The sequence below is a fragment of the Ochotona princeps genome, chromosome 12 (genome assembly GCF_030435755.1).
Source record: "Ochotona princeps isolate mOchPri1 chromosome 12, mOchPri1.hap1, whole genome shotgun sequence".
NCBI lineage: Eukaryota > Metazoa > Chordata > Mammalia > Lagomorpha > Ochotonidae > Ochotona > Ochotona princeps.
The window spans coordinates 2,375,660-2,397,863 of NC_080843.1; the positions used below are offsets into that span (position 1 = coordinate 2,375,660).

General features: G+C 43.9%; 1 protein-coding gene across 2 annotated transcripts in view; it reads right to left on the reverse strand.

Annotated features, from left to right (window-relative positions):
• MYO16 (myosin XVI) overlaps nucleotides 1–3,580 on the reverse strand; it is a 375,466-nt gene extending 371,886 nt beyond the window's left edge. The window contains exon 1 of one of the 2 annotated variants that reach the window (XM_058670587.1): nucleotides 3,319–3,580. In XM_058670587.1, the coding sequence (XP_058526570.1) occupies nucleotides 3,319–3,544 (226 nt within the window). In that variant the 5' untranslated portion in view covers nucleotides 3,545–3,580. The remainder of the gene's footprint in view (nucleotides 1–3,318) is intronic. The other variant, XM_058670588.1, reaches the window with a different exon arrangement.
• Between the last annotated feature and the right edge of the window lie 18,624 nt (nucleotides 3,581–22,204).

Genomic DNA, 22,204 nt, shown 5'->3' on the forward strand with positions numbered 1-22,204 from the left:
CATGTCTCTACAGAGGATTGCACCCATCTGACCTCCTGCGATCGGCTATGCCATTCCATTATCTACATAAGATGGTTCCTGGACTGACCTCCCGTGATCAGCTACTCCACTCTCCACTTACATCTTCCATTATCCACACAGGACGGCACCTGGACTGACCTTCTGCAATCGGCTACAGCATTCTCTACTTACGCCTTCCATCTCCTTCCCAAGGAAGAAGCTACACACCAGAAAGCTATCCCCATCCCCAATTATGCACCACAGCTCCCCATCATAACACAGCTCTCCCTGCATTAACACTGGTTCCTGACTATTCAAACTGTCTAGGAAAATCTGCCCATACATACAGTAATGTTGCTTTTAAAATACTTCAGCAAGTTAGGAGCACACATAAAGGAATTTTAGGAATGAGTTAGAGTCAAACATTCCACTGCATTTTTCAACTTGACCTTGAATTTGGTTTAGTTCCTCAGCTGGTCTTGCTAATCAGAACTCTACCTCGTCCTCATGCTCTGCACCACAGTCACAAGTTTGTAAGATAAGACCCGGGTCCAGACGATGAACATGTTTTGGAACACTACAAACACCTTAATTCTCCTTGGCTTTCTCTGTTGACTGCAGTTCCCGCCCTATTACCCCTACTTGTAACTCCATCATCGATGTCAGCTGTAACAGGCTTTTATATTCTGTAACATCTGCAGTATGCATGAAAACGTCTATTCCGATCTCCTGCAGCAAAAGCATGATTCAGTGATGCTCTGCTCGTGTGCCATCACAGGCCCATTTCCTGGAGGATGACGCCCTATGGCACAGTCTTGGCCGCACACTGTCACCTCATGGAACATTTTCTGCTACCCTTCCTGCATCCTGTAACTTTCTCTGCCTCATTCTATTTTCTTCTCTCCTTCACCAGAGTGACAGGATGAATTCTGTCTCCCCAGATTCAACAGTGGTGGCCCAACCTCAGGATGTGGCTGGATTCTGAGACAGGACATTTCAGTGTTTGTAGGGAAGGCCCAAATCCAATATCACCAATAATGTTACAAATACAGTGGGAGGCTGGGGATGGGAAGAAAGGTGAGTATTTATGGATGCAGAGAGATGTCCATATGGCTGCAAGGAGAGAGAAAATACATCTGCTGACACCCTGACCTTGGACTTGAAACCTGTCATGCAAGCCCTGCCCACGGCATTGTTATCACTGCCCTCACACACTAACACAACAGATGCTGCACCTGCCTGACAATGTGAGGGACACCAAGCCTCCTCCTGGACCTTCCCCATACAAGAGGTTACGGTCTCAGTCCCATTAAGGTGATCTCTGCTTCACACATTCACCACAAGTCCCAGGTTAGCACTTTGATGCTTCAGGTCAACAGTGTGCTGGGGTGGCTCACAGAACTCATGGAAGCTTTTGGCTTACTTACCTGTGGTAAAGAACACCACAAAGCACACAGAGACAGCCAGGCAGAAGCATGGAGCTCACGGTTCGGTCAGAGGCACGGGAGCTTCCAGGGCCTCTCCACTGCGCACAGAGACAGCCAGGCAGAAGCAAGGGGCTCACGGGGCAGTCAGAGACACGAGAGATTTCAGGGCCTCTCCACTGCACTCTCCCAACCTCCAGCACAAACCAAACTATCTGTGGATTTGTATGGTTTTGTGACATGAGCATGATCAACTAATAACCCACCTCCAGCCCCTCTGGGCACATCTCAGGCCCCACCTCGTCTGGTTTGCCCTGCTCTGTCGCCCGCCCTTGTTTACACTGGTCTGCAGCTCCTTCAGCAGCAGAGGTGTTCCTGCCTTAAGGGCTTTGCATCTGCTGGACATGCTCACCATCAGACATGCACATAGTGAGCTCTATCTCTTTGGAAGCTTCTTGCAGCATTTAGCAGTCCCCAGCATACCACATGTTTAAGCTTGCACTTCTCTGCCACCCACACATGACAGTGGGCAACAGAGAGACAGTTTGATCCAATCACAACTGACCGTCACACTTGACTAGTGAACTCAGTACACACTTGATGAACTAATACACAGTATATGAATATGACTGGGGACCATTTCTGACTCCATTGCAGCTACCCCAGCCCTGCTGATTCTCTCGACCGTGAAATGACAACAGTGGTTCTTAGTTGTTCTGTCTGCTTCCTGGTCTCATCCTTTCCCCTCAGTTGACCACATGGAGCGATAACCACCATGAAGCATTGCTAGAAATCCCAGGCTTCATAAAAATATACTTCTGAAGAATACACAATGGTTTCCATTGCTTTCCATTTCAAACCAAACCATGGAGTGTCCTACAGTCTCATTCAACTTAAAATGGCCTCGGTAGTCACCCTGTTCATTTGCCACTGGTTCCAAAGGTCTCTGTGCCTGTGACTCACATAGACAGTGATTTTCAGCACAGAGGGCTTGCCTGTCATTCTTTTAAACATCTAAGTTATAAGAAATCATCAAGAAAAGCGTCTCTGAAATACGGCGTTCCCCAAGGAACTGCCTCGCTGCTGTACTAATATGACACTTCAATTTTGTGCAGTAACTGCGTCCAGTTATATTCATTTTTTTTCTTTTTCCCAGTTTAATTAAATGATGTACATTGGAGAGCAAACTTTTTTATCTCTCATTGCATAAACACAAACCTACTGCAATACTGCACAAAATGATAAACTGCATGAATTGACTGCTTTCCCTACCATCATATACTGGGGAGGCATCAGAATATAAATCTAGAGAAGACATTTGCCTAAGAGTTAACATTCCAGTTAAGACGCCTGCATGCAGGCTTGGTGTTTGCAGCAGTTGTATGATCTACTCTCTGGGGTGACCGGATTCCACATCTGAGCAGCCAATTCAAGTCAAAGCCACTGAGCGTTAATGTGATTCCAGGGGAACGTGCTATATCCCTGTCACCCATGTGGATACATGCACCTTCTTAAAAGACAACTTCATCTCCTACGGCAATGCCTGCGTTCTTACCAGCTCCTGCTCTTGACTCTCCCTTCCTACTAATCGTACACATTGGGAGACGATGGCGCCGTATCCACTGATGGGGTCCCTGCCACTCAGGTGACAGAACCAGAGGGAGCTAGTTTCTGGCTTTGGGCCTTTTCAGGTGTTGGGAGTGAACCAAAATTTTACACTTTTTTTTCCACATTTACAAGACAGGACTTTTACTGAAAGGTTGATTTGTTTTGAACGTTGACAGCTAACTATTTAAAAGGAATTTCACACACACACACACACGCACACACGCACCCCTCCCCAGCAGGCAGCAAGTCCAGTCAGTCCTGACAGGGCCCCTTCTCTGGCGTGTACCTTCTTTGTCGTTGTGGTGGACAATGGCATCCTGCACCATGTCAGAGAGGTTGAAACGAACCTTCTGGCTCTTGCCATGCCTCAGCCTCTTCAGGAATCCTTCCTGCTTCTGCAGAGCCTTCTCCCGCTCATAGTAAGCTTTAAGCTGCTCTCCACGCATACGTTTCACCAGACGCTGCCGTTGGCCCAGGGGGAGGGACTCCAGCAGGCACTGGTCAATTTCCATTTCATGGGATCGAAAAACGTTACATAGCTGAAAGCAACCTAAAAGAGATAAAATGGAAATGTCACTAGACCTAATCCTATGTCAACAGAGCAGCACTACAAAGTGTAGCACACTTGATTTCCTATTATTCTACTCACATGTCATAACCTCATTCAATTCTTTCAATGTCCAATTTACAAATATAAAAACCTTCTATGGCTTAAGGAAGACCTCAAAGTTGACGATTTACTTAAGATTTATGATAAAAGAATTAACTGATCAATAAGATGTGATGTAATGATCATAAAAATATATATAATAAGACCAACCAGCAGACTTAAGAAAGACTCCAATCTTCTAATAGTGGGTGACATCAACATTTCACTCTTACAAAAGATCTTAGAGAGAAAATCAACAGATACATAAGAGTTGCATGATATTAGTGAGCAAATGGACCTACCAGACATTTGTAAGATATTTTACCCAACAGCTACAGAACATACACTCCCATCAGCACATGGGGCATGTTCTAGACTGGACCTGCACATGCGGCATGTTCTAGACTGGACCTGCACACGCGGCATGTTCTAGACTGGACCTGCACACGCGGCATGTTCTAGACTGGACCTAGAATCAGGTCTGTTACTCCTCAAATCAAGTGCCGTAAAACTGAATACACTGAAATCACCTCACTTATCTTTCCAGAATACAAAGGGATGAAAATATAAATTAACAGCAAGAAGAACAATAGAACACTCACAAATATGTGGAAATTAAACATGAGTGACCAGATAGGATACCAACAACTTCCTTGAAATAATGAAACAAGAGCACAATATTTCAAACCCTGTGTGATACAGCAAAGGCAATATGAAGAGGGAAGCTCGTATTAAAAAAAGTCTCAAAAACTGAACAACACGCAAGCCAACATCACACAGGAAATAATAAGGAATAGAGCAAAAATAAATGGAATTGCAATGAAATACAAAACTATCAACAAAAATGTTTTTGAGAATATATATAAAACAAACTTTCAGAGTAATACAAAATTCAAATAAGAGAATATAAATGAAATGAAAGGTATATATATATATTATATATTATATATTATATATTATATATTATATATTTAAAATCAGCAACATTTCATTTGTTCCTATTCCTTTAGATCCATAGCAGAGGTTTGAATGTCTACTATTGTTCTAACCTCCTTCTATATGATTGGTTAACGCTAACTGAACTTTGCATGCTAAATTTTGTGGGGAAGTCTTTCAGAACACACTAATAAAACAGGGTTTGCCTGTCATGGTGACTGCTCAAAGTACTAGAATAGGTAATTATATCAATATTTAAAAATGCTACAATAGGAATTTTTGGCAGATTTATTGCTGAAGCCTTTTCCTCATCATCCATAACTTCCATTTTTAAAATCCTTCACTGTGGCTTGGTCCAAAACTCAGGAACAGAGCAGAGGATTTTCTTCTTTGGGAAAACTGTAATCATAGAACGGATTGTAGCTAATACAGTTTTTGTTTAATGTATTGGCTACAAACTGAATTCTCTGTTATAGGATTGAAAACACTCTTTTCCACATGTTGTTTCCCATAAACACCACCCCAAGCGCCTGTCATGAAAATGTGTAAACACTTATATTTGCTATATTTTATAGCTGTCAGAAAAATTAACATTAAAACACTGAAAATTCCAGGAACAAGGTCACAAAATCGATGTTGACCTGTTTTTCACAAGCGTGATGCCATTCCTAAGTAGGACGAAGCAACTAATGCTCAAAATGTTGTTGATCATTTGCCACATCTGAGAAGATCACACACCAACAGCCTGCTTCACCTTCAGAAAGCGTCCTGTTCTTCTGAAAGGGTCAAGTCATAATGATCTTATTTTCATTCCTGTTTCTCTAGACACCTGGAAATTTCCTGCTGTCAGAATCACTCAATACACTGATACGGACATTGGTGCTTTGCAAGCAAAGAAAATGGAGCGGTGCAGTGACTGATCCAAGGCCAAACAAATGGAGAAAGGCCAAATGACAAGGTCAAATATGTCTGCATAAAGACTCAAGAATAAACAAAACTCTCACTGGTTCTCTAAAGCCTGATATTTAACATACACAAGCTTTTGCATAAAAGGGAGGGAAGGCGGGAGAAAAACTATTTAGGAATTTACTTGCATTTGACCAAAAAAGGGGTGAGTCACATTTTCCTAATACTTTCATACTTGCCAAAGCCATACTGGAAGAACTTACCATCTCCATATCAATAGTTTTCTTTCCTAACACCTAAACACCAACACACTACAGTGGTTCTGGAATAATGACAAATGGCTCTGGAACTGGCTGGCATGTTTGGAAAAACCAGGACCAACGCCACAAACTGTCTGAGAGCACTCATTAATGGCAAGCAGGAGTTGTCATTTGCTTTCCAGTCTGCTCAGAGAATGACACTGAGCTTGCTATATTGACTCCTGTGACTCCTGTGGATCATCACCTGGTGCCCAGGGATCATTCAGGCCTCCCAGAAACCTGAAGACGTCAAACAACGTCCCAGGGTCCTGTGCTGACGAGCACTGTTTGACAGCCGAGGATACTCCAGTAACACAGAAATCATCCTGTCCTGAACTCTCAGGAAGGATGTCGGGGGGAATTCTCAGTGGACTTTGAAGAAATCTGTGGTGACAGCTCATGATTCGTCGCGCAAGCTCTCACAGGCTGTCAAAAAGCAGCACCCAGGGTGTTCTTAGATTAATATGCTTCTTTGGCCTCATGATCCAGGGAAGTTTAAAGTGCACAGTCATTAACTTTCATTTCCAGACAGGTACGGAATATTGATTTTAACATACTCATATTTCCTTGCCAAATAATTTCCCATGTTTTGACTTTAATTAATTCACAAATTGATTTTTTTCACATAATCTGAAAATATAATGGGTGGTATAGCTGCTGCTGTCCAGTAACAGGTGGACTGGGGATGTCATGTGCATGTATCCATCTGTGAGACAACACATCAAAAACAGCAGTTTGGGGACACATGGTTTCAGTGTCCTCTACACTAAACCTCTGGAACTTTTCAATCAGGGAGCCACGGATGACAGTGATGAACACATCAGGTGGCGATGCGGATGTCCTATGGTGTAACTCTCTGGGATGGGTGTTCCTGCGGACAGGCACTGGTTTTTAATTGTTGCATAACAGAGCTAAACTGTTGAGATCTCTTCCGGATAAACATTGAGTCTCCCACAATTCTGTCTCTGCCTAGAGAACAATACACAGGAGCTAAGTCAGTATTAAGCAGAATCTCATTCTCACAATGCTGCACGAGTTAACTAGCATGGCTGGGCTGCACGTAGCTCCTTTGTGGCTGGGGTCAGCTGCTGTCTACAAACCTGTGCCGTTATCCTATCTTAGACACCTAACTGGACTTCATTTTTCACTTTCCCAGGCTTCCCTCAAAGGCAATGTCACATGTATTTTATTGTTTCTCCCCTCCGTCAGCTTGATGCTGAGCGCCTGCACCCACCGAAGCACCCTCAGAAGCCACCTCTCTGGGGCATTCAGCTAGGATGCTGCCCAGGCCACTCACAAACAGCCTCCATCTGAGAAGTGAACTGCCCCTGTGCATGGCCACTGATATTTTAGGTTTTAACTATGACAGCAATTAACACTCCTTAATTTCACAAAAAGTTAATTTTTCCTCCCACAATGGTTAATGGTGATCAAGAAGCATTTAAAATACTGCCGAATTTTCTTGCTTTTTGCACTACTTTTAAAATTTCATTAATACAGATGGAACAAACTTTACCTGTTCCATACACGAAGTTCCAAGAAGACCACCACACTCCCTTCACTCCCCTGCCTCTCCTACTCCCTCATACTCCACTGTCCCTTTCCTCTCTTCAGCAATGTTTTCACAGGCATGGATTTAATCCACTCTATATCCACAGGCTTGATTTGCCACAATTCTCTTCTTATTGTATACATGACCAAACAAAAGAACAATGGGAATTTTCAAAGACAAGACTACAATCAATTTCAACACACTCTCCCAAAGCTTAAAGTGCCCCTAAGCATTGAAGTATTTAGAAAGAGCTAGATTTCAGCATCCTTGTAATCAAGCTGCAACCATGCATCCCTATTTACAGAGCAAAAAACAGCACAAAGAAATTACAGCTGGCAAAGCATGGGCGTTAGGTTCTACACGAGCTACAGATGCCGCAAACAACACCTCTCTGCTCGAACCCTGGTTGGAAGTGCTCCTCTAAAAGATGAGGAAATACATTTAGATAATTTTAAATAATTTAAATTCCTTTCAAGAAAACCACCAATAATTTTTTCTTTCACTCCTTTGTATTTATCTTTAATTTCTAAATCTACGCACCTAGAGGCCATTTGGGGGGCTTCTATGCAGTTATTTGAGTACGGTTTTCTAGCAACAGGAATGTGATAGATGTTTTTAAATTAATGTGGGAAAAAAACAAGTAAACATGACATAAAATTACTGTACAATCTATAATTTTACACATCAATCTACGCATGCCTAGGTTTCTACTTCACATGCTATATTTCTTTACTAATAAGAAGTGGTTTTAATATGAAAGCTTTGCCATGGAAGCAGATTCGCAGCCACAACTCCTTCCAGGACTTTGTGTAGGCAACAATAAAACTGAAGACAATCACCTCCCATGATGGCCACTGTTTATCACCTCACTGGTCCCAGCTTGTAACTGGGTGTAGTTGGTAAAGGGCTCCATGTCATGAACATTCTGTCCTGTGCACAGCTGGTTCCAGAACTACTCCTGATCCATGGATCTCTGGCCAGTCAGGTCCCCGCAAAGAATCCATGAGGCCTGGAAACCTACAGCCTCATCTTTGCATACCAAATCCTCACTCCCTACCCCCTCACTGTTGTGTGCCTTTGTGTGACTTTAGCCACACTGCCCTTCCTCTCTGCCTCACATCTCAGGAGGATCCAGGGCTAATACATTTCGTGAGGTCTCAGAGAAGTCTTGTCAGGTGCATGCTCAAGGAGGACTTCTCCAGAAAGTCCAGCTCTCCTAAGGTCACCTGCCTCCTGATGCCTCTCCACGGTCTTCACACACCTGCCATGCCTCTCCACGGTCTTCACACACACAGACCTTGCTCCTTCTGAATTGCTCCTGTCCTTCCAAACACCACCCTGCTTTCCTGGGTGTCCAAGGGTGGGAAACACAAAGACAACCTTGTCCTTCTGGAAGAGGAAACCTTGGAAACTTACAGTCCCTGACGAGCAGGGCAACTGCATGCACAGGCCCTAGCTCAAGGCAGAAGCCCTCTTCGGGTTCGTATCAGTAGAAGACATTTAGGTCACCGGTTCCAGAACCATCCATTTGGAGCTCTCAATCCACTCTCAATCCACATCTCCCTATTCTATCCCTTCTCAGCATCTTCAGCTGGGGTTGCAAGAGGTTCAGCTCACTACTCCACGAACCAAGGTTTTCAATAGATGGGTTCCTTGTGTCCAGGGACTGTCTCCCCTTCCTGTCTGCCATCTACATAAACAGAAGCCCTTCCTACTTGACACCACTAGTCTGAATCTTGAAGCAATACTTGGAAATACACAGGGCATTCTCCAAAGTCAAGACTAGTGGCCTGAAGTTGTAATTCCTTTTAGCTGTTATTTTTAGTTTAAGTCAAGAGTACATGAGCAGGGCTGATTTTGTAGCACAGTCAGTTAAGCCACTGCTTTCAGCATTAGCATCTCACAGGAAGTGCAGGTGACAGTCCCAGCACCTACACCTTTGTTTCAAAACCAGCTTCCTGCTAATGCAACAGTTTCAAGTACTTCAACTGCTTGGTCCCCTGACACTTATGTAGGAGACTTGGATGAAGCTCCTGGCTCATGGCTGTGGCCTGGCCCAGCCTTGCTGTTGTGGCTATTTGGTGAGTGAACCAGTTGATGGAAGATCTGTCTTGTTTCTTGATCTCTTCCTCAATCTCTCTCATTGCGCCTTTCAAAATAAATTAATAAATGTGAACACACACACACACTTGCAAGTGTGTATTGGGTTCATGAACACAACCTCCATGGCTGTGAACATTTTTTAAAATTGCAAAGGTATTTGAAATACTACTTTGAAACGTTATTTACTGTTAAATATTATTTAAATGTGATACAAGTTCAGTTCTGAAGTGATCTGAGACAAAATTGGATCTCTCATTGTAATAATTTTGACTTTTTGCAGTCTATTTTCCTCTGAATGTAAATACTTTCAAGGGAAAAGAAGTGGTATATCTTCTGTTACCTTTTCTTGGTTATATGGTTTGTGTATTCAAATGACTTTAACTATCCTTCATATCATGTTTGACACTCTCAGACGAAAGAAGATCTTCAAGGTCAATCTCAAAACTGACTTAAGAACAGAGTAGGATACAAAGAGAGGTATCTCTATGCCCAGCCTGAGGACCCTCCCACTCTCAGGTCTTGGTGACCACATTAACTAAGCTTGGCTTAGCAAGACCTTTGAAAAACACTTTCATCTTAAAAGTCACTCAGAATAATGGCAGAGTCAGCACAGAGGGCCACAACCCTGAGAGCTCGGGATCCAAGGGCTCCAGCTTGCCCTCTGCTGTTACTGTTACTGACTGCGCCACACAAACTAACCAACTCTTCCTCTGCTATTACTGACTGTGCCATACAAACCAACCAACTCTTCCTCTGCTGTTACTGTTACTGACTGCGCCATACAAACCAACCAACTCTTCCTCTGCTGTTACTGTCACTGACTGCGCCATACAAACCAACCAACTCTTCCTCTGCTGTTACTGACTGCGCCATACAAACCAACCAACTCTTCCTCTGCTGTTACTGTCACTGACTGCGCCATACAAACCAACCAACTCTTCCTCTGCTGTTACTGACTGCGCCATACAAACTAACCAACTCTTCCTCTGCTGTTACTGTCACTGACTGCGCCATACAAACTAACCAACTCTTCCTCTGCTGTTACTGACTGCGCCATACAAACCAACCAATGCTTCCATAACCTTTACCTTCACTCCCGTTTCCCTCCCGCTCCTCCACCACATGGTGTATACCATTCTCCATCACTACATACAAGGATGCATGAGTTTTGATTCACCCTTCTCTGTGGAGTCAGCTGTCACCAGATCCACATAGATTTCGTGGGGTTATTAGATATTGGGTCTTAGACAGCTGCCGGATGCAGGCTCAGCCCAGCATAGTGACCCTTACACTGTGGTCAATGTCTGGATCCTCATGCAGGTTTCATAAAGGAGCACTGTTTTGTTGGTTGGTTGGTTGGTTGGTTGGTTGGTTGGTTGGTTTTAAAGCACCCGCTAGTGTTTTAAGATAAAATCACTAAGATGTGGAGGCATTATGATCAATGTCCATAGCTTCTGGAAAAGAAAACAAAAAGACAATGATACAATGAGGGAGAGAATATGAACATGAGAATAAATATCAGTTCAATCACCACATCCTACACAAAGCAGTGCCTGACACAGGCATGTGTTTAGACTTTGCAGGCTATCTTCCAGCTATCAGAGTGAGTGGATTTCCTTTTGTACTTAGGCCATTACATGTCAACTTTCTATTGACAGCCCCATGAGCTGAAGAATATATCCCTTGAGTCATCTGCTCTGGTTCTCTTGTGTTGGGACCTTGAGTCATCTGCACTGGTTCTCTTGTGTTGGGAATATATTGTTTATTCCATATACAGAGAAAAGGGCTATATTTTTATGTTATGTAGGACATCTGAATATATATATATAATTTATTTTCAAAGAATACAGTTTCAAGTGTCATAGAAATTCATTCACTCAACGAAACCTTGAGAGGAAATGAAAGAATTCTGTGTTGTTCCCACTGCAGTAGGCCAACTCCACAGTTCACTCCCTAGAAGATGCAGGGCCACAGGAGTACTGCAGAACCTGTTCTTGGAGCATGCAAGCTCAGGCTGGTGCTTTTCATGTCACTGAAGCTCACTGAACCACTGCTTGCATTTTAATGTTTTTCATGAATGTATCTGAAAATTGATGTGAAGTAGTGTGCTGTGGTTATTAAGAGCTTTCTTGTGATGAAAAGCACACTTCAATCAACACCCTCCTGCTTTGCTCCACTGACCAGTGAGCCACAGAAACATCTAGAGAGCACATCAAGCACCTGTCATTACAGGTACTCGGTCATGCACTCGTTTGTCCATCTGCTTACTAATTCATTCAAATAAATCATTTAAAAAATTCTACATGCACAGTGATTATTAGCACATTTTGCAGTTCCAAGCTTAGTTAGTCACATCTTTGTACTCACATTGTCTATGAAGGCCAAACAAAGAATAGTGCTAAGCCACACAGACCTGAAGAAAAAATATTGACAAGATTCCAAATTCACTCACAAATGGTAAGACCTGGTACTGAAGAAGCTCAAGATTCCAAGACATTGGACCTGGAATTTGACAGCAGGTAACAGTTTAAAGGAAAAAAACCTCAACCCAAAGAAGAAAGAAGACAGGCAGAGGTTAGAAACACAAAAAGTATTTGTTCAGTTTGGGAAATGTGAAAAGTTGAAAATAAAACGACAACAAAAACAACAAAACGCAAAAAGTGGATTAATATCATCAAAGCAAAAAAAAAAAAAATTCTATTGTTTCAGTTCTGTCACAGGAAGCTATTCAGGACTGAAAAACAACATTGGCATCCAAATAGTGGGTTAAGGCAGTTTAGGTGTTAGGCAGATGTGCTACCTGTTGGAGCCCAGGAACCAGCACACAGACTCAAAAGGGGGTGGAGGGAACGCAGGAGACAAGAGACCAGAAGCGAGAGGAGGTCCAATAGGACCCCAAACAGGCACGTGGTGCTGGCAACTAGGGAAGGACACCTGGCAGCTGTTATTTTAGCAGAATGAGCTTAGGAAGTGAGTGGAGTTTGAAAGCAAAGGGCATAAAGCCAAAGAGCTTGGTCTACAGAGAGCAGACCAATCTAGACCTTGGGACATGGATGTCTCAGTACAGGGAGGGAGACTAGCAATATGTCCTTGGTTACATACCCTCTATTAAGAGATGGTTTTTAAAAACACCTGATACTTTATCTAGTGTTCCCTATCACTGTGTGGTTTATGTATCACAGTTCTGTAACTTCTGCCTCCATGGCAGGCCAGAAAATTCAATGTATCAAAATGATACTGAAATCCCACTTCTATCTGCCAAATGCAAATAAAACAATGCTTCCAACCCAAAATAATAATAACCTGCATTTGAACACTTGTAGAATCCATATTCACAAGAGTCCAATTCAGGGGCAAAAGAAATGCCCACAAACTGCTGAGTGAACAGATCCATGGTAGGTCATTTCTAAAATGAGAAATCACTCAGCAATATGTGGGGGCAGGGCTCTCATGCCTGCCTCATCATAGGACACAGCAACTGGACTCCTGAAAGTTTGTCAAAGAGAAAAGAAAGCATAAGCCCACATAAAATTCCGTATAAAAACTATGTACAGAACTGTACAAAGAAAGCTTACTCATGGGTAGGGCATTGTGACGAGGTGGGTAAAGCCGCTGCCTGCAAAGCTAGAATCTCATAGGAGCACCAGTTCATGTTCTAGCTGCCCCACTGCTAATCCAGCTCCCTGCTAAGTGCCTTGGAAAATCAGTGGAAGACAGCCTAAATGCCTGGGTCTCTGTCACCCACATGGGAGACCCAAAAGAGGTTCTTGGACCCAGCTCCAGCCAATGCAGCCACTTGGGGAGTGAACCAACAGATGGAAGATCTCCCCCTATCTCTGCAACTCTTAAAATTAATAAATGATCATTTTCAAGAATTTATCCTCCCAAAAACAGACTTCTACACATAAATGACATCTCAGTAATTCTGACTTAACAAAATACACACACTAGAGACTCAAATTTAGAATCAGATTTTCATACTAGCGTAAGACAAAGTACTGAACCAGAATTGCAAAGTGCCGAGGTATATTCCATTTACACATGGCCACAGTGAACAATTTCTAAAGAGAAAACACTTCCGTGGTTACAATCTGTAAATGGACAAATTATTTTAAAGAGACACGGAAAAGGACTCCAGGGTTCAGACGCTGCAAAGCACGGGACTCCGAGGAAAGGGCCTTGCAACTAAGATGCCTGCTAAGCAGAGCAGGAACACGGTGACCCCATCTTTGCCCCATCCATCACCTGTGCTCAGCTGCTCAGGTCTCCAGGAGCTTGCTCACACTGCCACGGAGGCTTCGGACAACAGGTACACCATCTTCACACCCATGTTCTCAGGGACAACGGCCAGGTTTGCCCCTGTGCTGTGTGCACAGCATGGAAAGCAGAGATTATTAGCAGACTGATGAACTATCACCAACCTTCAAAAACACGGCCAGTATTATTGGCCACATTTTTCAAATGAACATGCCAAGTCCCAAGCCACAGAGGAACCAAGTGCTCCACTGAGGCCAACTCCATTTAGAAAAGAGCCTAGATGCCCAGCTATCAGCCCTAGTGGCCACATAAAAGCAGTGAAACCCCCAAATGATTGGAGGACACATGCTGGTCCTGTCACCTGTGTTCACAGCGGCAGGGAGCAACAGCACCCTCTGCAGGGCAGGTGGGGCACTGACTCCACCTGTTCATCGCAGGTGAGGTGCTTCAGGCACTCGTGGAGCGATGGCAGGGCTTGGCGGGGACTTGCTCAGCAGTCCTCAAGCCAGAAGAGGTGAAGCTGCTGGTGGATTCAGGTCCTCCAAAGGTGACCTGGAGAGGTGAAGCTGTTCAGAGTGGAGAATAGCGAATGAAAACTGCAGTCTTCTGCTTTAGGTTTCCTCAACCTTACTGCACAGTGGTGACATCTACACTCTGAAAATATGAAGCCCCAGGTCTCTTAATCTTTCCAAAAATCCCAACACTTTGTGCCTTTAATTAACCTCCTCACAACCACTTCCTATCAGCAGAAGACCTTTCATGCAGAACAAGTCAGAGAGAGGACAACAGTCAGAAGTGACCCACACAAGGTTATCACACCTGTCCCTATGTACTGTATTATCTTGTTTTAAAGTACATACATTCTGTTTTTTTTAAAAAAGATTTTATTATTATTGGAAAGCCGGATATACAAAGAGGAGGAGAGACAGAGAGGAAGATCTTCCATCCGATGTTTCACTCCCCAAGTGAGCCGCAACGGCCGATGCACGTCGATCCGAAGCCGGGAACCTGGAACCTCTTCCAGGTCTCCCACACGGGTGCAGGGTCCCAAAGCTTTGGGCCGTCCTCGACTGCTTTCCCAGGCCACAAGCAGGGAGCTGGATGGGAAGTGGAGCTGCCGGGACCAGAACCGGCGCCCATATGGGATCCCGGGGCTCCCAAGGCGAGGACCTTAGCCGCTAGGCCACGCCGCTGGGCCCAAAGTACATACATTCTTAACTCACCTCACTGGCCACAGCCATCATTGCAAGTGACTTAGTAACTGAACTGTCCACCATGGCTTCTAGATTGCTTTTTGAATTTGACAAAAAAAAAAGTTTAAAATTTGATCGATTCAAAACCATTTAGGCTGTCTACGACCATACCACTCTGAACGTGCCCGCTCTCGTCAAAACCATTTAGGCAGTTCTGGCTTCATCTCTGCCAATCGCTGCCCTGTGGGGAGTGAGCCTACAACGCAAGGTCAGATGACACATCCTCCGGAACACAGAACACCCTTCAATTGTGGCTCGAAGCACAAGTTTCCACAGTATGGAGCAAAGGAGTCATTCTCAAACAATCATTTTTTAACATACTATATGCTCAAGTCCAGCGTTGGTGTTTAATAGCAATTAGTGAAAGACAGAAGTTGCCCTCAGGCCAGCTTTCATCCGAATTTGCATTGTGGTTGTTATTTTCAGGGCATGGTTGTAATCCGAAAGATTACAGAAATAGTTTCATGAACCAAGTCGTGTGGTTCAGTTGGGTAAAAGCACCATTTGCAATGCTCGTGTCCCATATGGGAACCAGTTTGAGACCCAGCTGCTCCACTTCTGATCCAGCTCCCTGTTGAGGTGCCTGGGAAAGCAGAAGAGGATGGCATAAGTGCTTGAACCACTGCACTCTCTTTGGGTAATGCTTTAAAATAAATAAATCAATCCAACACATACAGTATTAATACACAACCTTCAGTACATTCTTTCCACTCAATTTGGAGACAAGACAACTGGAGCTAGCTGCAGATATGAGTGGAGAACAAATGTGGAGGTAGATCTGACTTCAAACATGATGGCACAGATGAATATATCAGAACCGCTCACCTACTTCTGATACAGTAAATTAAAACCTGTGCCTAATTTCCTACACTGAGAAAAATAACATTTTAAAATATATATTTAGTTGAAAGGGTGTGTGTGTGAGAGAGAGACAGAGAGGTAAAAGAGAGAGGGGGAGAGAGGCAGAATTTATCTTTCAGAGCTTGGCTTCTTTCACTTGACATGAAGACTTCCAGTTCCACCCACGCTACTCAAACGGCAAGATTTCTCCCTCTTCTGGCTGAGTAGCATTCCACTGACATATTCACCACAATTTCTTCATCTGTTATCAGTTGGTGGACAATTTGTTTCCATTTTTTGGATATTGTACATAGGAGTTGTTCCGCTCTGTTACAGGCTCATGGGACTGCCATCATTTATATAGTCCATGGTGGATCATGTGAATGCAATTTCTTCATCATTTTGATACAGCCATGTTGTAGTGGCTAAATTGCAGTAATGGGGTCCCAAAGTACTTGAAAACGTGTGGGCGTTTTTGAAAAGTCTGGAATCAAAAGCAAGGGAAGGTAATGGACACTAACTTGAGTAAGAATACTGAAACAAAAGAAGCAGCATCAACGCCTAGCTGAGAAGCATTAACAAACTTTAAAACAGAAGTTGTAGCTTCTGCGAGTCTCGCTTCTCTAAGTCATCAGCCCGACGATGTCTTCCCTCTGCCTGGCGCCCTCTGCCCTCAGACCTTCCACATTCCTTCCCCTCCTAGGTGGCTTCATCACTCACGGGCCACACCTTGAAACACATTCCCTCCACAACTGATTCAAAAGTGCTCCTCACCTACGTTCTGCTCCCAGGTCATTCACAAACCTGCACAGCTGCTTCATGGCCTTCACATCAGCGCTGCCTCCAGAGGTCCCTATCAATACCTGTTTACATGTTTACTCTGGGTCTCATCCTCTGGCTTGGGGATTCCCACTCAGTAGGGATGTTAGATGATTCCCTTCTCCTTGTAGCTTGTCTGCTAAGCCAATACTTGGTACAGACCAGGAAATTTGGAGGAATAAATAAACAAACATACAAATGAATAGATAGGAAAGAGAAGCCAACTTAATCGATTCAGCAGTTAAGTCAGCAGGAAGGCTAATGTTCCTGAATTGATCCTGAGTGTGAGCTGATCATCGTCTATTCCCCCAAAGAGGGATGGTATCATATTCAACAACAGATGGCAAGTAAGGGCACGGGCCTGGACCCGTCAGGCAGAATGACAAGATTTCAATAATTCATGGTCAGTCCCAGCAGAACACCAAGATGAAGCAGCAGAGCATCAGCATACAAGTGGCCCACACCATCCAGGATAGTCTGAATGACAAATACTACAGAATGCAAATCATTCAGTATGTATTCTCCACCTGCCGCTGATGTCACAAGGAGTTGAACAGGCAGACACATGGCAATAGGACTTGGACGTGGGTGTGGCTATCCAAGATGAAAGACTCTCTTTAGCAGCAAGTTTAAAGGCTGCTCTCTTTTTCCTAGTTGCACTACTCTGTGAGTTCTAGTAGGAGAGAAGCATTCATTTTCCTAATATTTAATAACGTAATATTGCTAAAAACAATAAAAATTTCAAATATGCTGTTACAAGTGTAAGTTCCAAGGAGATGTGATACCTATTAAATATATTTAGAATGCAGCATTAAATGTCCACTTATGGAATTCTAACATATTTGTAAAACTTTGTGTACTATTTGAACATGACAGCAGCATGTACACACAGGGCAGGGGGAGGGCAGGTGGGCATCCACTCCGAGTCTATCCTTCTGCCCCCTGAGCAAAGCAGCAAGCGGCTCCAGGGTGGGCCTTCTGCCCCCTGAGCAGCACCAGCAGGAAGCGGCTCCAGGGTGGACCTTCTGCCCCCTGAGCAGCACTAGCAGGAAGCGGCTCCAGGGTGGACCTTCTGCCCCCTGAGCAAAGCAGGAAGCGGCTCCAGGGTGGACAGTCTGTGGTGTGGGCGTCAGCAAAGTAAGCGAAGTCTCATCCCAATGTGCCATGCATTTGCTCCATATTTTTTAAATCCAAATTGTTGACTGTGTGTTTTTTAAAAAATTTAGGTAGTTTTGACTAATTTTAAGTGGAAAAAATAAATCCTATTTCTAAAGTCTTAGAGAAGAAAACTTAAATCAGAAGATACATGCAGAGAAACAATAGTTTCCAATATGAAATCCAGAGTGAAACTGGCAAGAAAAGGGATGAAAATCAAAAAGATGAACAACTGGGGCTCATTAAAAATCAGGCAAATTTCCACACCAGTTGCTTGAGCATTAAGAAAACTTCACAATAAACAATGCTTCAGCCACAGGCCTAGCTCATAGCGGCTGCTACAAAAGCTCATGCCACAGGTGCGACCGGAATCAACATCAACAGCGTATGGTACAAGACTGAAATATAATTCTAAATGAAATGTGTGTGTGTGTGTGTGTGTGTGTGTGTGTGTGTGTGTGTGTGTGTGTGTGTGTGTGTCAAAAGGGAAGACATTAGTATGTGGACAATTTAATAAATATTCTGGAACATGGCATATCAAAATAACAATATATAAGAATTCTGTCACTGACCAGAATCTACTTGCCCTATGGGCTGCAAGAAAGTGGGGTGCAAGAGGGCCATCTGGGAAAATATCAGATCTGGGCAAGCTGCAATGATCTTAAAAGCCACAGAAAGGAGTCTCAGGCAGGCACCTGTGCAGGGGTTGTAATTGGTGGTTTCTGATTTGGGAGTGTGGGAGGTTAAAGAAAGATAAGGGCTTTCTAGGCAGAACAATGGTGCCTCTGGGGTTCCTGGTGAGAGGGCAGGAGTTTGTTGTCTGTCTGCTGGGGACCTGTGATCATGGCTCCAACATAAACTGCATCTGCATTTTCTCTCCCTGTCCTTCTGTGATCATCAAACTGCTTTGATGTGAGCCCAGAGAAGTGCAACCAGGACATGCAAAAGCGTTTGTCACTTGAGTATAACACAGGGTGGATGAGAGCAGAGAAGCTTCAGCCACCGACGCTAGAGTCTGCATTGGGCAGTCTGGAAATGGAAGGAAGACCTTGTGGGGCTGCTCCAGGAGAGCTTCTTGAACAAACGGGCAGTGTGAGCAAAGCTAGAAGCATAGGAGGCAACAGCAGAGAGCGCATTCAGGAGTGTAAGTGGAATAAGGCACAAAGACGTGACCTTGGCCCCACCAAGCTGTTTAAAAGTTAAAGTATTTGGATTTTACAGCTGGCTCAATTTTAGCTGCTGTAAATAGAGCAGTAATTTTGGAAACTATTCATTTAAATCACTTAAGCCTTCCTCACACTGCTGCTGCTGCTTCAAAGGATGGAAATGAACAAGGAGGAAATTACGCAGGTACACCCCAGACTTCCATGAACCACTTCATGGAGAGCAAAACAGAAGCAGAGTTCCCAGTCCTGACACTGGGAACAGCGTCTCCAGGTCCAGTGCTCACTACTGCTCGTATCCAGTAGGCATCTGGCCACATTTGCAAGACTCAAAGACAAAAATCTTACACGTCTATCTGAAGGTACTTCACAGACATGAAGCACCAGCATTTCTGGTTATGTTGTTTCTAACTTCACGGCCACACATTCTGCTTCCACAAGTGATCTTTGTACACCAGATTTAAAATCTCTACAGCAGACAGAACAGTGCAGAACTAGGTCAGTTTCCATGGAACCAGCAGATCTGGGTAGTAAAATGAAGCTAAGCTGTCGTTTTCTCTCTATATTCTCTTTCACACTGCGTTGAAGTTTTCTTTGTCTGATTTTAAAACATGGTTCATCGTACACAGTTCTGAAAATACAGCTTCCAGAAGTAACTGGTAACACCACAAACCAGAGATAACCACTGTTAGATGGTACCTTCAGTCTCTTCAGTATAAACCATTTCAGTACTAAAGCATGAACATTTGCCCCAGGTGAGCAGGCATCTCATGCAAGCATCAGGTAGCAGCCACTTAACACCCACCCTAAAGTGTCCTGTGTCTCACAAGGACTACATGGACTGTTGCTGATGAGCCATCTTGGAAGTTCTTTCTTGGACAACGGGTCACAACCACTTCTTACACAGTGATCAGGCTTGGAGGGTATGACTGCTTGGAGACATAGAGGATCTGAATTTTAAAAAGCAAAAAACAGGAATGTGGTGGAAATGGACGTCACAGGGGAAGGAGCACATCTAAGAATACAGCCCAAATCGCCTTGCCAGGGCATCAGCCCGATGGAGGGGAACAAGAGAACACCACTTGAGGCAATCTTATGCAGCAGGAACAACTATTAATCTATGAATTATGACCCTTAGCAATCAACACTTCTGAAAACAACAATGTTCTCACCTCAGCTTCTACTCAGATTTCACTGATCTTCAAAGTCTGGCTCCGCGTGTGGCTTTCTATACAAAGTTCCTTGACGAGCTCAGCCACAATGGAAAATGGTTCCCAAATTCCTCTAGCATCTCACACCAGCTGTCTAGAGAAGTCAGCATTTGCAGCAGCCATGCTTCCTTCCCACTTACGGACATGGCCACATCCTTAGCTTAGCAAGTAACTGGCTCTGCACTGAGCACTTGCTCCTCACTTTGATAATTCATCAGGAAAGAGGTTTTAGGAACTTTTTTCATTAAAATTATGAATTTATTCATTTTAGATTGCTTCTTTTATAGAAATGGACAAGAGAATAATCTCAAGTGATGCCATTGACTGGATATCTTCATCTTCTTAAATTTTCTGCTCGATTAACTGAACTCAAACAAAAATAAGCGAAGGCAAGGCATGCGTGCCAACTAGCTGCTCCCTGAACCACTCTGTCCACGTTGCTCTGTCTTAGTGCATTTTGCCAAGCCGCTGCCTTCCACCAGGTGTGTGTGCAGGTTCCTGGCAGACGCTCTGGGGGAGTTCAGAAATTTCCTCTGCAGTAACACACACAATGCACAGCAGAAACCAGCCTAGGCAGACAACCCCCTCCGCATGGAACCCCACGATTTCCGATTCCTAGACAGAGATTCTTAAATGGGCTGCATGTCCCCAGTTCCTATGCTTTCTTTTTCATCAACCTACACACTGCTCTATAAACTCTGTGTGGAGTGAACTCATCCCTCTCATTCTTTCAGTCTCCATTAGTACAAAACTCAGTGTTCATTCATAACACGTGTTTCTTTTATAGAGTTAATTAGATTTAACATTGCTATGTCCTTTATCAACCAAACCCTAATCCAAAAAGGAAACCATTTTCTACAAATTCCATCTGTTATTTTAAGATCATGCCATAAAACAAAAGTTTTCAGAGGTGCTATAGCAGGAAAATAAAATGTTGATATGGAACAAGCTATTCTCACTATACATATGTCTTCCTCCTCATTATGACCACTCAGAGAAAGCTTAGAGGCAGACATCATCCGGCTCAGAAAAGTCAGCTGAACTGAGGCACTAACAAAGCCCTCGATGAATCTCATCAGAAAGACTGGTCACAAGCTACGTTTCCATGTGTGAGCATCCGGCACTCCCTGCACGAACACTGCAAGGTGAACGAGGCAAGGACGAAACTCTGCCATCAGAGAGATCTAAGAGGACCACGTTGTGACTCGGAGCTTTACGAGGTAAGACTTGGGAGTGAAATGATGACTCATGCCTTTGGCACCTGTTAACGAACATGGGCGTGTACTTTGTTAATGCATGTACTGACACCTCGAGAATCCTGATGGTATCTAGACATGTTCCTCCTGCCGCACTGACACAACTGCTTTCTACGTGTTACCATTAAACTTTTTTAAACTTGCAATTTGTATCATTTTTAAAAAGCTTAATTCTTACAGATTTCTATATTATTAGCATTGAGATTGCACCAGAAATATTCTAGAACCTGAAATGAAGATAACACAGCTCGAGCCTATACAATGTCCTTCAAATCAGCAGTCTCCACTCATCTGGACATAGTACAGGGAGACCTGCCTTGATTTTGGCATCTGCATAAATAATACTTTAAGAATACAGATAGTCAAATGAGCAAAATGCCAAGCTTACTTACAGCACTTGATAAAATGATAGTGAGACATCTTTCCACGTCAGAGGGCAATCCTGCACAGGCTCCAGCATCCTCTACCGGCGCCGTCCCCAGGAAACGCATGACTTGCCCTCGCTCAGGTAACGCTTTGCCTCGAGATGCATTATTGAATGCAGCTCCGCTCCATGCTCTTGCAATAAGCTACTCACTCATTCTCAGTCAGCAGCTGGAGTTCAGAAGAACCTCCTGGGGGCGGGGGGAAGGGCTGCACCACGGCCACACGTGCTATTGTAGCACGCTTGACTGACAGGGCTCCTAACGCCAGGATCCCGGGAACAGTCAGCTGTAACTGGTGTTCACAAGCAGTCACCTTCTGCCGGCACGAGGTATGCTGCAGTGAGGCTC